Source organism: Hyposmocoma kahamanoa, unplaced genomic scaffold (assembly GCF_003589595.1).
Source record: "Hyposmocoma kahamanoa isolate Upper Pololo Valley unplaced genomic scaffold, ASM358959v1 63, whole genome shotgun sequence".
In the NCBI taxonomy this organism is placed as follows: Eukaryota; Metazoa; Arthropoda; class Insecta; order Lepidoptera; family Cosmopterigidae; genus Hyposmocoma; species Hyposmocoma kahamanoa.
In genome coordinates, this window is record NW_020653851.1 from 6,403,266 (window position 1) to 6,418,736 (window position 15,471).

Genomic DNA, 15,471 nt, shown 5'->3' on the forward strand with positions numbered 1-15,471 from the left:
GCGTTGTGGTTTGGCACTTAACGTGTTAAGGAATAGGATAAGTAAAGGCCGGAGTCAAGTTACTTAAGTACATTACATAAAACTATCTCGCTCTAAGACTCCAGTCTATCTACAAGGAGTCTTAATGAAATATTTAGCATTTCAGGAAGAGATTTGTTACAAACAATTTTATTTCTCTCAAATTTATCAAAATGAAACAAAAAAATTGCAACTCGTGCAAATCAGTGGAATAATTGATCACAGTTTGTACATGTGAAACTTTTCTTTTTAATTTCTTGACAGCCTCCTTGCATTAATTTCTGGTTCACGCATTTATTAATTTTATTGTTTTGTACTACACACAAGTGTCTAGGAATCAAGCACGTTTTTGAAAATTACTGAAAATCTGGTTATTTAATTAATTTGTTTTAACACCACTGGAGTTTTTTTTATCAAATTCATTTTCAAATTCAAATTATAAAATTTACCAAAAAAATCCATCGTTTTAAAAAAAACGTAATCAAAAAGTCTGATTTTCAGTAATAGGCAGCAACGTGTTTGATCCCCATACACTTTTATATGTGTGTATTTCAAAAAATGATATAGTAAAACAATAGCAAGCCTGCTTTCTTGTAATTAGAGCTAGGTATTCAATATAATTGGTAAATCTATTAATGCAAAGTACATGGATCTCAATTTTATTATTATGTAACGTTTTAGCGTAGGTATAAACGTGTTAATATACTTACTTTATGTTTTCAAAACTTACATGAGAGATAGGATGTTATTATTTTGAGGCTATGTGGTTTAACACTGAGCTACTAATTTACATGGAAATTAATTTTAGAAGGAGCAAAACAAGTTTGTTAGGTCTATATGGTGTTATTTCCATTTGGCTCTCTTATGAGATAAATTATACATTGTACTTGGAACTTTGCGCGTATTGTCTACCTAAAGGCCATATTTTACATTCGATATATTTAATGTAGGCACTGTCGCAACTTTACTGTGACATCGTGGCGATGCGTAGATAATATCGCTTGCTCAACGCCATTCCATAATTAATAATTATGTGAAATGGACCCCATCGTGTAACGCTGAAATGGTTCCGATCGTGAATCGGAAAAAAACAAATTTCGTTTATTCACGGTTCATTCGGTGTTCACTACCTAATTTCCGTGGCAGTTTTTATTATTTAAATATTCAAGTATATTATCGTGTTATTATTAAATAATATTTCACGATACAATACTCGAATATTAAATAATATTGCACGATAAAAACATCGACTACTTAAATAATAAAAATTGCTACGGAAATTAGGTAGTGAAACTAGTGTTCATCCTCGGACTAGTCCTCGGATGACCGATTTATTCAATGGGATTCATCATTTTGTTTTTTCATCATTCATTATTCTGCCGCCGTTAGTGGAAAAAAAAGGCTTATCTGTCACTATTTTTATTTTTTCCTAGGTGGATAAGGTATGAAGTTACCACAAAAGAAAATGGTTTATTCCCTGTAGTTCCATGTACTCAGTTCCACATGGAACAATTGCGAACTAAAAGTTCCATGCATGGAACTAATGGGAATAGGTTTAATGTTTTTATCTTTATTCCCATTTGTTCCATATGTAGAGAGATTCCTAAAGCTGAAATTTCATATTTAATTTCTTTAAACATTATTTTCTCGGTTTTGAGTTGTTGTCACAAGCGCCTTTTCAACTAACGTCGGCAGTATTGGTTACTATAAAATGTCGATCGACTACAGAAATATGGCTTGGAATAGTTTCAGCGCTAGGCGGTGAAGCACAATTGTTATTGTCAATGGGTTTAAGTCGACATCATAGTACGTAAGAGTCAAATGGATAGGGGATATGTTGTAGTACATCTTTACGGCTAGAAGTCAAATTGGAATGATTAAACTTTAGCAACACACGATCTTAAAATGTAGTAGGCCATTTAAGTTAGTAAAATATTTACAATAAAAATAGGAAACTGATTAGTTTCTCCGATACAATGTTATTTGAAGATTAGGCGAGAAAATCTAACGACTAGACGAATGAGAAGGTCGCTAGAGAACGCATCGTAGCCATGTGTGGGGGCTGGACCCTCTATTAATTGAACACTTTATTTCTTAGGCCAAATTGACCGATTCCATTGAAATAAACTTTGGCCTTAGTTTGGTGTAGGACATTAGAGTGCTAATACGTTAGGCCGTCGATTATACAAAGCACGCCATAGTGAATTTCTAATACGAAAACACCAAACACCCCGATGCGGCCTCTATGTAACGACGAACTTTTACAACAATTGTTACACAGGCACACACAAATTCAGCAAAATAATTGCCTACAAATAAAACACTTATTTACATCAACTATGCAACTAGTCAATAACTTTGCGATTAATTTGAATCAAGAAATAAATCGAGTTAGGTTTAACATAGGTAAATTTTTCTAAAACAGTTTCAAACGATGTTATTATTTTACATTAATTATCTTTCAATACCTATTAACATTAGCTATAATAATTTATAAGATCTCCAAGTTTGTGATAATCCTCAATTTAAATTTAACAAGATATTTGTTACCTACCTATTTGCTGTATGCAACTGCAATATAGTTACAATATGAAAAGTGACAACTTAACAGAGAGGGGAAGTATTTTTAATTATTATCGTATCCTAATTCGAATAGATAATCCTGTCTCAAAACAAGATCAAGAGTTCATTTGGTCGGACCAAAACTTCAGTCGGTAAAAATTGATCAAAACTTTAACCTCTTCGCATTACACGTATAAATTATCATACCCATAAGGGGCGCGAGAGGCGCGCGTTGACGTCTTGCGGTGACGTCACGTCGCGGCTCAGACGCCACTCTCTGTCCTCACATATTATTGCACTCATCACATTAACTGTTCTCACACACACGATGCTTAACACTGACGAACGTCGCCCATATGAAGCTTCCTTGCAGCTTCTTCAACAGCTGAAGTGATGTAGTTGTTGTTTAAGTACAGAAAGCCAGCCTCACATGTGACGTAGAAGAGACCGAGGAAAATCTATGTAAGTTGGTGTTTTAGAATTAATGTTGCGACAGTCACGATGCGAGAGACAGCCATAGCTGCAACAGCATCACCGCCAGCAAGCCGAGGACGGGTCGTTTGCGCTCGCCACGACCGCATGACTGGATTTCGATTTCCTGTAACAGGTATTAGTTTTTCAACTGCCATTGTAATACCGGTTTGTTTTCGTCTACGTGCAGCTGCACGAAAACAAACTATTCATTTTCTGTTTGTTTTAATTTAGTTTGTTTTAGTTTTAATTTAGTTCTGTTTTATTTTAATATTTTTTTTTTCACTTTTAATTGTTTACTGTTTATTATTGTGTTGTGGTGTTATGTAATAAATGTATTCTATTCTATTCTATTCTATTCTAAAATAAACCGGTATTACAATAGCTTCGTTTTTGATCTCTTTAAACTTTCTGTTTGTTTAAGTTTGTCTAGTGAATACGTCGCTGTTCAATATTTTGTTGACAGAGATGAGTTAGGCTTTCTTTAAGTCCAAGTGAGACGTAAGTCCACGGGACGAACAAATCGTGCGCCTGGTTGTAAGCGACACGGCTGTCCATGGCAGTTGCAGGGCCACTCAGAGCTTTAAATTACAATGATCCGAGGAGCACTGCCACTGCTCCCGTCACTCTGAGACATAAATTGTCAAGCACCCTTACCTTTGGAAACCTTATTTCTCCTTATCATATCTAACGCAATCGACATTTTTGGCGAAATAGAGTTATTATCACATCTGGGATTAGCGAAATGAAACCTACAAACATCTCTAACCAGTTTTTTGATATCTTATTTAGTTTCCGTTTTATTGTTAAGCAAAATCAGCGTAATTGCCATTTTTTTAGGTGACAAAAAAACTCAGTGTCAGTATCTCGAAAGTTACCGAAATGCTAATGCTGTAGTTATGACAAGGAGGGCAGAGTACCTCCCTGGATGAGCTCTTTCACATGGAGCTGTACTGTTACTAAAGGGTTGAGAGAAATTTACCTCAGGGTGGTAAGAGACGCAATGCCTAGGTCTGCGACGGTGCGGGTGCGCGGGGTGACGGCGGCAGGCGGTGCGCGGGGGAGCTTCTCTCGGCCGCACGTCCAGACGCTTGGAGCCGCACGGGCAGAGGGTGTCCACCACCAGGAGGATCAAGTTACTATGGGGAATCTTCTGAACGCTGAATGGTCTGCGAAATAAGTAAATAATGACAACGGGCGCAATGGCATTTCTTTTCTATCGGACTGTTCTTGCTTTTTCTGAGGTTATCGGAGAATCATTTACTTGGAAAAGTATTTTAATACGTTCATCTCGGGGTGTACCACTGGTGGAGCACTAACAACTCGCCCAATAGGCGGAATGTTCACCGGTGGTTACGCAACACTTGACTGTATATACATCGAAATACACGCCACCTTCCCAAAAAATGCTCAAGTTCTCGCCCTGTGAAATAAATAGTCCAATTTTCTTAATAGGTCTTAAGTTTGATATTGTGCAAGAAAGTAAAATAAGTCAAGGTTGATGAGAAGTACTAAGGTAAATAGTAATTGAAGACACAATAACAAACTAGCAGTGATGTACCGCCGGTGACCATATCAAAACCTGCCCCGTCAGTGAACAAATTATAGTATTTGACCCCGATCTGAACGTGTTAAATTAAGAATTTAGCAATTTTATTTCATTGTTCTTACCTCTCGCATCCGGAATTATGGCAGTTAGTGAGCTTTCCTTTGAGTGGTTGTGCTGCGGTGAGGCGTGTCGATTGTAATGTGAATAACTCCGCACTGGTGTCGCATGGTCTTACTGCGGCTGACCTTACGGCCTCGCGGGGTGGCTCTCGCGCTGGTCCCGGTATCGGTAGCCCCGGGTCCTCATGGTTCTTGTCCTCAGTAGTTCCCAAACCATCGATGATAATCTCGTAGGTACCTCGATCGCGCTCTACGTCGTCACTATCCTGTTCGCTCTCGTAGTCTTCATAATCTGCTAAAGCACACAATCTAGTTTTAACAGGAGTCCACCACCACGATATCAGTTAATAATAAGTCTAAAAGGCCTATTCATAAAGTATTAACTTGAATAATAGGGTGGCTAAGGAAGCATAATTTTATTGGTTGGTAAACTAACCAACTCCCCGTGTACTGTATGACCGAACGTTAAAAATATCGTGGACAGCCCACCGTACCAATGTCTCTGTACTTGAGGAACTCAAAATGGAGAATGCTCAGTGCCTGTCTTCAATTTGTATGCAACGTGTGATAAGCTATTTTGGTCACGTTACGCATAGAGATGCTGATCACTTGCAGCGTTTGATTGTGACAGGGAAGGTGGAAGGAAAGAGACCTAGCGACATTAGACCCAAACGGTAATTGGATCTGATCTCCGAGCAACTGGAGCTACCTATCAGCGCCGCACTCCACCAGGCGATGGAGACAGATAATGGCAAGGTGAAGTGGAGTCACGATACTCAGCAGTGAGTAAGCGATTAAGAAGAGTAGGTTGGTAAACTTACCACTGTCTTCCTCAGCGAAGGAACGTGGCCGCGCTCGTACAGATTCCCACAGTGGAAACCACACAGCTAGTAAGCTGGTCAAATAGCCACCTACCCATGACAGCGGTTTTATTGGCTGTGGATGTAACAAAAACACTTCTTCATACATGATATATATTTTTTAACCGACTTAAAAAAATGAGGTTCTCAATGCGATTGATTTTTTGTGTGTATGTTACACGATTGGCGAACCGATTTAGATGATTTTCTTTGTTGGAAAGAGGGTATCTCAATATTGATGCCTCTAAAGAAAATATTCCCTTTAAGAGTGGTAAACTAGGTCATGAATCTGGTTTCACGCACTTTTCCGGTAACCAATTTCAATAAAACTTGGCATAATATAAATAGATATAATTCCACGAACTTTTGAGGTCGGTTGTTTTAATAAGAAAGTTTATGTGATAAAAATTTAGAAAATTTTATGATACCTATCCATAACATAACAATTGCCTAAAAAGAGCCACATAGAGCTTTAAATCACAAAGATCTGAGGGGCACTTCCACTGCACCAGTCACCCTGAGACATAAGTAAGTCCCGTGTGCCTTTAATTTCACCAGCACCCTTACCCTTCAAAACCGGAACACAGTAATGCTCACATTACTGTTAAACTTGCTAGTTTTTTTTTTTTTTAATATATAATAGACACACGCTTGGCCACAATCTCACCTGATGTTAAGCGACGATGTGACCGACGATGGGACGCGTTTGCCTAGTTAAGGTTACAAGGCATAACTTCCCTGGACGAACTCTTTCACAAGGAGATCCTTGTTTGTAAGAGACCAGTAGTGCTCTACTGGTCTCTTGCTACTAAAAAGACAGTCACCTCTACAGTTTCTTATTCGTTGTTCTAAGAAGCAGTGGTGTTTGTTACCATTTTGACAATTTCAAATGTAATTTGTAATAATTTCCTATATGCAAATTTTTGAATATTTAGACTGGTGCACACCAGGCGTACTGTTTATAACTTTAATGGCCACTCAAAAACTACTGAACATGTTCTCTTGAACTCACCGCCAACTTATGACCATCACCGCTAAAAGGGTTTCTTGAGTCCGGGCATCGGCCTTGATGGTCATGAACGGTTACTTTCTTGTAAATCCTATCCTGCACCAATGAGTCCATAATAGTGCCGTCCACTTGCCCAAAGAATCTTCCCGTATGGGAAACGTCTTCTGACAGGATGATAAAGCCGTTGTCGTCGAGGATATAGCAGTCTAATTCGTCACCTGCGCATGTTTTCTTGCAAGTTGTGCCCAAAGTGCACTGTAAAAAGGTTTAAAGGTTAGACAAACGCACGTTACCAGATAAATTTTCGCGGATATTGATATATTTTCAGAACAATTTATGCAGTTTTTTTAACGCACACAGCCTCGCACTAAAGAAACTGTATCGCGGATGCCATGGACATACAAATAGACAACCACAAATTACGCCCAAACTCACGAGAGAAGTGAATGTGGGCCATATAAATATTTCTCCCGGCCCTGGAATCGAACCCGAGACCTCTGCGTGCCTGACCAGCATGGTAACCTTTCGGCCACAGAGGCAGTTTTAATAATTAATTATAAGTAATTGTGTGTAATATTCTTAGATAACGTTCGCGTTTCTTTTTCATTTTTTGAACAATAAATTCATAACGAGTTCTTAGGTATTTAGCTTTTATTACACATAGGAAATGAAACTATTTCTCGGATCAAAATCGCGTGTATTTGTTTTTTCGAATTAACAACGTTTCGGACAGTTTACAAATCCCATGGTCACGGCTGACTGATCACGGGACCTGTAGCGGGCCATAATTTAGATCCGTGAAATATCATTTCTTAAGTAGGTAAGTACATAATTTAATTACGCTAAATTAGATTTTCTTTGTCTTTCAAATAATGTAACCTTTTAGAGACATTTTTGAGAAATGGCATGCGCTTCAATAACTTACCGTAGAAGTTACGTTAATAAAATGTTTAGCGAGGGAATCCAGTTGGAAATGCAGGCCAACAACTGCGGCTGGTGCTCTGTGGCCCCTCGACTCCACAAATACAGCATGAGTAGCCAGCACTAGTGGCGGTTTTCCGCTCAAGTCCTCGGCTTCAGAGGCATCTTTGAAGGGTACCGAGAAGACGAAACTCTCAGGTTCGATTGAGTGGTGCTCCACTGCCCGACGATACCACTCCGAGTCGTATGCTCTGGCGTACTTTTCACTGAAGTGCCTGTAATTTTTAAAAAGTTTTTACAATCCTTAGCTACCGAGCCTTTAATCGTTTACTTCTATGTTTTAATTATCTACCAACGTCCACAAAATTCTTTGAACACCTGTGAAGTGCCTATCATTGTACCAGATTGCCATCTGTCTCGTTTTAACCACGTCACGTAACTTATGGTATTCAAGTCGGAAAACAGCCAGACGGTCCTAATGGTTATTGGTTACCGCATATGAGTAGTGTTGCATGAGATATTATTAATGAAGTATCCCAGGTTCTGTACAGAAAACCCTGCCACCAATGAGAGTTTCCGGCCAAGAGAGATAGACACCTTTGGGCACTTATTTATTTATTGCATTGTCACACTTATGTGTTTTAAGTACAGTGGCTTGTAGACGTACGGGTGACACCCCGTAAGGGCACAGCAAATTGATGAGGTCAAATCATACTTACATAAAATAAACCGAGAAGGATATCAAAGTATTTTAAATTAGTTAATAATTACACAATAAATTAGATTTCACTAAAAATTTCTTTAATATTATAATATCTTTTATTTATGAGGAATTTTATTACTTATATGTGTTTAAAGAAAATTTTAAATTCATTAATTTCTCTTGTGTCTATATCTCTACATTTCGGCAACAAGAAACTATCTTTTGCAACTTACGCTTCGAATTTTTACGTTTTATAATGAAATAACAAAGTTCACAATTTTTTTACGGAAAAGCAGTTTTCTATAATTACGCCTATGTAAGGTTTGTTCTTACGTTAATACCTAATTGATGTAAAATTAACATGCGTATACTTTAATATATTTAGGCTCAAGATTTTTATGTATAAATGAAATAACTTTCGTAAATAAAAATAATTTATAGTAATTTATATAAATTTAACTAATTCGTTGCTTAGTTTTCTGTTTTTTTTTAAACTTAATACATACATAATTTATTTAATTTTAACAATAATTTAAAAGTCACCAAAATTATTTAATTTCAAAATATTTTTTTTTTTCCATTGAGCAACAAATTTTTTGCATGAGAAACCAAAATATTCTTCTAAGTTTTAGTATAGTGTACGTACGGTTCTGAGCTCTCTGTAGGCCTGGTGCTGTTGGTGTTGTCAGTCCACCTGAGCAGGCCGCTGCGAGTCGCGATGAATGACATCGACACTACAAACTTGTGGAAACGCCCTTGTCTGTGAAAGAGGTTTTTGTGTTAAAAATTTGTTTGTACTGGCGCGAAGGCTCGTAGAAGAAAATTAAACGGCATTTTTTGGGTGTTGGAGATGTTTGAGATGTGGAGGTGCTTATATTTAGTTAACTAAAACTGTTTTTTTTTTTATTTACCTATGATGACGTGTCATTGGGAAGAGTGATAATAGATAATTGTAGATGGACCTCAATGGCCTAACGGTTTGCACTAAGGGCGCTGCAAGGGGAGGCCCCCCCGTTGCACCAAGTACCAAGTACCAAACACGCAAAATAGGCGCTTTGTCGTCGAGTTGCGGATACCAGCCCGTTGCACCAAGGGGAGGCCCCGGATTCGATTCCAATTAGGAAATTAATTTTTCTACATTGGTTCTGGTCTGGGTGTTCCGGGTGAATTATGTTGTTGTGGTACTTATAGTAGGTTTGAGATTAGGGCTCCGAGTCTGCAAATTTTCTTGAAAGCATTGATCATCATTGTAATTCCTTTGAGATTATATAGTAATTATGATAATATTTATTTTCTTCTAAAGCCTAGTTGTAATGGCAATTGAGTCTCAACAGAGTGCCAATGGAATGTGGGTGAAAGCATTCAATCCCTAACGATTGACGCTGCATTACTAAAACTACCATGTAATTTACTTTGCATATTAAGTAATTTAATTTTTATATCATTTATTGTAAAATAAAGTAAATGTATTTTTTTTATAAATAAAACTCGACATTATAAGCACTTAAATTCTATGTAAAAACTTTTTTTTATAATATTAAGTGACGGGACTAGCAAGTCGTTCGCCTGATGGTAAGCTACACTCCTATTCATAACAGTTGCAGTGCCACTTAGAGCTTTAAATCGCAAAGATCTGGGGGCACTGCCACTGCGCACGTCACCCTGAGACATAAGTTGACAAGTCCCATGTGCCTTTAATGCTGACATTACTGCTTAGCGGCAGAAATAGGTAAAGAGGCAGTAGTACACTGGATTAACTCTTTCACAAGGAGCTCTACTGCCACTCAAACTATTTGAAAGAATTCAAATAATTAGTAGACTACGCCATCGGCTCGCCATTGAAGAACAGAATTCGTTAGCAGTAGAACTTTTTGTGAAAAAGTTCACCATACCTATTTCCACCGCCAAGCGGTAATGCGAACATTGCTGCGTTCCGTTTTCGAAGGGTAAGGGTGCTGGTGAAATTACAGGCACATGGGACTTGCCAACTTACGTCTCAGGGGGACGGGCGCAGTGGCAGTGCTTCTCAGATCTGTTATACAGGCGTGTCGCTTAACACCAGACGCACGACTTGTTCGTCCGGTCACTTGGTGTAGCTTGGTGTAGTTGAATATTAGCTCCATGATTGGACACTGACAAGCTACTACTTTTAACATTTAGCAAAATACCAAACGTACAAAAACCTGCCATTAACTCACACTTTTGAGATTATTAGCAGACTTGGGGACGTGATAATTGACATGGTTTTCATTGTTACATTATTATTATAAAGTGTAATAAAAGTTTATTTACCGATGTCGTAAAATTAAAAGTAAATCTAATTAAAAGATATTATAAATAAATATGTTATTATAATCCTGGAGAGCTGAAAAAATCCTTGTGCAGCTGCAAAGTTTTTGCGAAACAAACTTACCTTGTCCTTGTAGCATATTATAATTTTGTAAAACAAAAATGAAGCAGTCGAGAACTATGTATATTTTTTTTATATAAATATATTATTTAAATATTTCTCTGCATCACTATACCCTATACTGTCCTTGAATGAATGTTTTATAGACATAAGCATAGTTCTCTACCACTCCATTACTAAAATAAAATATCAAAATGTGATACTATGTCATCATTTAGCAATTCATAGTTATTAAACGGAAGTCGTATGACAAAACGTAATTGTTTGGCGATCAAAATAAAACCTTGACCAAAAACGTGATTAAATGACGTTAGCTGTATATTATTGTGACTGTAATGTTTTTTTTTTCTATAATGATGAAATGTACTTCACAAAAACCGAATCTGCCTGTAATATTTTCTTAGATGATTTCTGAATGATTCTCAAATATAATCGAGCGAATCTACAATTTCAACCTTAATTTCTTATTACGTTACCTTGTCAGTAGTGCCATTAATGTCGCTATCGGGCTATTTAGTGACAAACACATAAAAGTTAGTGATCGAAATAAATTTAACATGCAATTGAAAGCAACAAAGACTTATTGTGAGCTAAAAAATATTGTCTGATAGTCGAGCCTCCTGCCTACGCGTAGTATCTGTCTAGCACGGACAGGAAGATGTAAACGTTTACGTGCGTGCATAATTGATCTTAAATGCATGCAGATACAATAGAATTTACAATGTGTTTTTGTTCGGTTACCGTTATTGAAATTATTTACCGATTACAACACTGTAAAATGTATCTTACTCGCTTGTATTTTGTGTTCGTTTTTGCACGCGTTGAAACACCTATTACGGTTACTTCATTCGGTCTCTGCTACCAATAATAGACATTTGAAATTTCGTGTCCATGACCAATCTGGCATATAATAAAAAGCTGGAAATTATCCGAGTACGAAATTTTCTCGCTATTTTGTTCATTTTCGTAAACAGCGTTAAAACAAAATACACACAAGAGGATAGACCGATAACGATCGCTTTGTGTTTTTTAATCAAACTTCGCGCGTTTATTTGTGTTTCGTTCGATAAATTAACATTCTTGGACGCTTTGGTCTTCTCGTTAAGTAAAATTAGTTTTTAATTAGTGCATAAGTCATGCTATAATTGCAAATAATACTTACTGGTTGTGGTGGCTTGCATGTCCAATGTGAGCGTCCAGTTCTTTAATTACCATTGCGTCCCTTATTAGTGATTGCACTAAGGTTTTGTCACCTGAAATTAGACAATATTTTGTTAGCTTAATCCCAATGCAATATATTGTATTCCCTTTTTTATGATATCAAGTGACGGGACGTCAGAGCCTGTCAGAGCTTTAGATCGCAAAGATCTAAGCCACTGCCACTATTGCCACTGCGCCCTTCACCCAGAGACATAAGTTGACAAGTCCCATATGCCTTTTAGTAACAGTAGAGCTCCTTGTGAAAGAGTTCGTCCAGGGTAGTTCTGCCACCTTACCTATTTCTGCCGCCAAGCAGTAATGTCAGCAGTTATTGCGTTCCAATTTTGCAGAGTAAGGGTGCTGGTGAAATTACAGGCATATCAGACTTGTCTACTTATGTCTCAGGGTGACGGGCGCAGTGGCAGTGCCCCTCAGATCTTTGCACTGCAACTGCTGTGGACAGGTGTGTCGCTTACTACTAGGAGCACGATTTGTTCGTCTCGTCACGTGTTATCGTAAAAAAAAATATGCGTACAAATTTGTTTACCTAATATTTGGCAGGGCTATATTGAGACCGTAAATCCATGGTTTTTTTAACGCTTTGCATAGCCCCGCACTAGGGAAACCCTGTGTCACGGATGCCATGGACACATAGACAACCACAAATTACACCCAAACTCCCGAGAGAAATAAATGTAGGCCATACAAATATTTCTTCCAGCCCGGGAATTGAACCTAGGCCTGCGTGGCAGTCCGGCAAGGTAACCGTTCGGCCACTGAGGCAGTTAAATAGCGGAGGTTGAGTATATGACTAATGTATAGGACGTAAATGCGCCTGTCCCTCAGTTGGGTAGTTAGAGGCCTTCGACTTAGTGACAGCCCCGAAGTACCTTTTCTGCTTCCTTCCTGCCTACACAACCTTAATTAAAAATAAATATGGTAGTATAATCTTACAATAATAGGAGTCACGCTCCTGCTTCTTATGTGCGTTGTGCAGCATCAGAGCCCTAGGTCGCAGGGACATCCACTTCCAGCCAGGTCGGCCGGCTCTTGATAGAAAATGGAGTAACTGCTCTTCAGGAGAATTAAACGTTTGTTCTGATGTCGACGCGTATTCGCAGTATACCCTGGGAATTTGATACATAATATGATTGACTCTTTTTATACGAAGCCTTCATGACGTATTTTGGTAAATCAACTGTTTATCAAAACTCGGCCGAGTATGAATTTTTAAATAAAATTGGTTAAAATGTTTGTAATTTATAATAGACCTTCGATTTATTTATTGTATTTAATAGTTTATTGCATAGGAAAAACACACAAATCGCAATTAATAAAAGGCAAATACAAACAAAAGGTTCTGCTTATTTCTAAAAGAAATTTCTTCCTGCAGATCTAAATACAGGACATATATGTATAATAACTAAAATAACGGGTATACGATTTGTTGTTCGAGGATTTGTTTGTTTGAGTCTAAATCGGACCTCTACAAATGTTAACGTATTCCATTTTCATGGTATATATATAGTCTGTAATGTGGTTGGTAACATCAGAGATAAACCTTCAAATAGTATTCCGTAATGGCAAATAATTTATTGAAGACTGATCATCTATTTGGTTATGAACGAAGCAGCTTATAAAAAAATCAATACGTTACGCCAATGTAAGACATAGCAGGTACAGGGAAAAGTTGAAATTTCTCATGAATAGTTTCAAAAATAATTCATAAGCATAACGGCAATTCTAACATTAATTTCGAGTGGAATTACCCAGTGCCATTGTTAAAAAAATACATTTCCCATAGTTTCGGTAAAGAAGTTGATTGACCCATTTATTGTTAAGTAAGTCTTACCAGTCTGGGTGAACTTTCCAGTTTTCTCCTTTGAAGAATTCCGTCACTGCGTAGAAAATCGAAATTAGATTATAATATTAAATACGTTTTAGTTTAATTATCTACTGAGCACTTAAGATTGTTTACACAAATTGCACACAAAAACAATGAAACAAAATTGACAAAACAGATTTATTGGGCTAGTGGGAGTGGGTAAGTTTGTAAGGGCCGTTCAACGCGAATTTACTACGACCAAATTGAGAACATCCTAGACAAAGACCAGGTCAACAGAACCCTTAACTGACAAGCGTGTATTAAATCATTGATGCTTGTTGACGAGGAACACTGACGTGTGTCAGTGTTGTAGCCACAGAGAGGCTAACCTATCCCATTGGGAAAAGGGCAGAATTATATGATTTTGTTTTTGAGCAAATACAAACCATTAACAGTGCTATGTTTGACTTCCTGCTCAGCCTGTAGTTCGTACATGCCGTAGCCATCAGGGAGAACTACCGCTAGTGAATATGGCGTCCCATCAACAGGACTGTAGAAATACCTGGAAAATAAATGCAAATGTTTTAAGAGAAACTTAAGTATGCGATTCTTTTTATAAGAAGACCTTATGACGTATCACGTATACCCTGCGAGCGCGATCCACACAAATTAAGTTTGATTCTACTTTGTACCAATGGAACTCAGCCACAGACAATGAACATAATCTAGGAATTAATACATAATAGGTTCGTAATTTGTGAGTATCCTGATAAATAAAATAAAAAAACTCAAAACGAAAAGAAAAGGAAAGTATTTTCTGTTCATTTTCACAACAATATATTGTTTTTTATTGATTAAAAATAAAAAACAAATATTCGCGATTTAGATCCGAAAAAATTTTTTTTCATTTGAAGCAATCGCGAAAACGTAAATTTGTTATTTTTGTTTGAGGTAATTTAATAATAACTAACTAATAAATAACGCACACACTCACAGCACTGCAGTAGGAACACCTTGTATCGCGGGTGCCATGGATTTGGACACATACATAGACAACCACAAACTATACCCAAACTAACGAGAGAAATAAATGTAGGCCATACAAATATTTTTCCCGGCCCGGGAGTTGAACCCGGGACTTCTGCGTGGCAGCCCAGCATGGTGACCGTTCGGCCACGGAGGTAGTTAAAATAGATAGGCTCAAGATCGTTCTAACAGCTCGCATGTTTATGAATACTTTGTTTAAATTCCCGTATATGCAATGTATTTTATTATTTTAATCTATATTATTTATTGGTTCATTAATAATTAGAAATTAACGATAAATGTTTATCACCTTTGACGTCTAGTGGCGACTCGTCTCATATTGTCATACTGAACTTTGACAGCAATTTCTGTTTCGCCTTCCCGTTGCTCGATCATATCATGTCGCAGCTGAAAATGCAAGAATAATGAATTTAGTAGCTTATTTATAACTTAAAAAAGTGTTTTATCAACAGGCATCTTCATCAAGGGCCAAAGTTAAATCAACTTCTACTGTCTTTCAATTAGACGTTTACGAGGCAAATAGTATTTGAAACGGAATTATGCATCATCATCAACCCATTTATACGAGTCTCTTCTCAGGCGAGGGTTTAGGCCAAAAATTTCTTAACCTTTTTCTAGTCATGAGCCCGCGGACCCTTTCCGAAAAGATGAGGAAGAAAGGTTCGTGGGTTGCATTGACGTGCGTCTTGCTCGCTCTAATAATGGTGGCCGCGCGAAAATTCAAAAAGTCACGCAGCACGTTACCGATTTGCTCGCAACATATTGTATACCAATTTT

The 15,471-nt window shown here is 37.5% G+C and overlaps 1 protein-coding gene across 1 annotated transcript in view; it reads right to left on the reverse strand.

Annotated features, from left to right (window-relative positions):
• Nucleotides 1-1,360: 1,360 nt before the first annotated feature.
• Nucleotides 1,361-15,471, reverse strand: part of LOC113229940 (voltage-dependent calcium channel subunit alpha-2/delta-3) — a 131,037-nt gene continuing 116,926 nt past the window's right edge. Inside the window, exons 15-27 of the mRNA XM_026463631.1 lie at nt 14,984-15,081; nt 14,094-14,209; nt 13,675-13,720; nt 12,777-12,949; nt 11,785-11,875; nt 11,099-11,131; nt 8,859-8,972; nt 7,514-7,784; nt 6,592-6,843; nt 5,541-5,655; nt 4,723-5,014; nt 4,034-4,220; nt 1,361-3,178 (exon numbers count right to left, since the gene is read on the reverse strand). Coding sequence (XP_026319416.1) covers nt 3,077-3,178; nt 4,034-4,220; nt 4,723-5,014; nt 5,541-5,655; nt 6,592-6,843; nt 7,514-7,784; nt 8,859-8,972; nt 11,099-11,131; nt 11,785-11,875; nt 12,777-12,949; nt 13,675-13,720; nt 14,094-14,209; nt 14,984-15,081 — 1,890 coding nt within the window. The 3' untranslated portion in view covers nt 1,361-3,076. The remainder of the gene's footprint in view (nt 3,179-4,033; nt 4,221-4,722; nt 5,015-5,540; nt 5,656-6,591; nt 6,844-7,513; nt 7,785-8,858; nt 8,973-11,098; nt 11,132-11,784; nt 11,876-12,776; nt 12,950-13,674; nt 13,721-14,093; nt 14,210-14,983; nt 15,082-15,471) is intronic.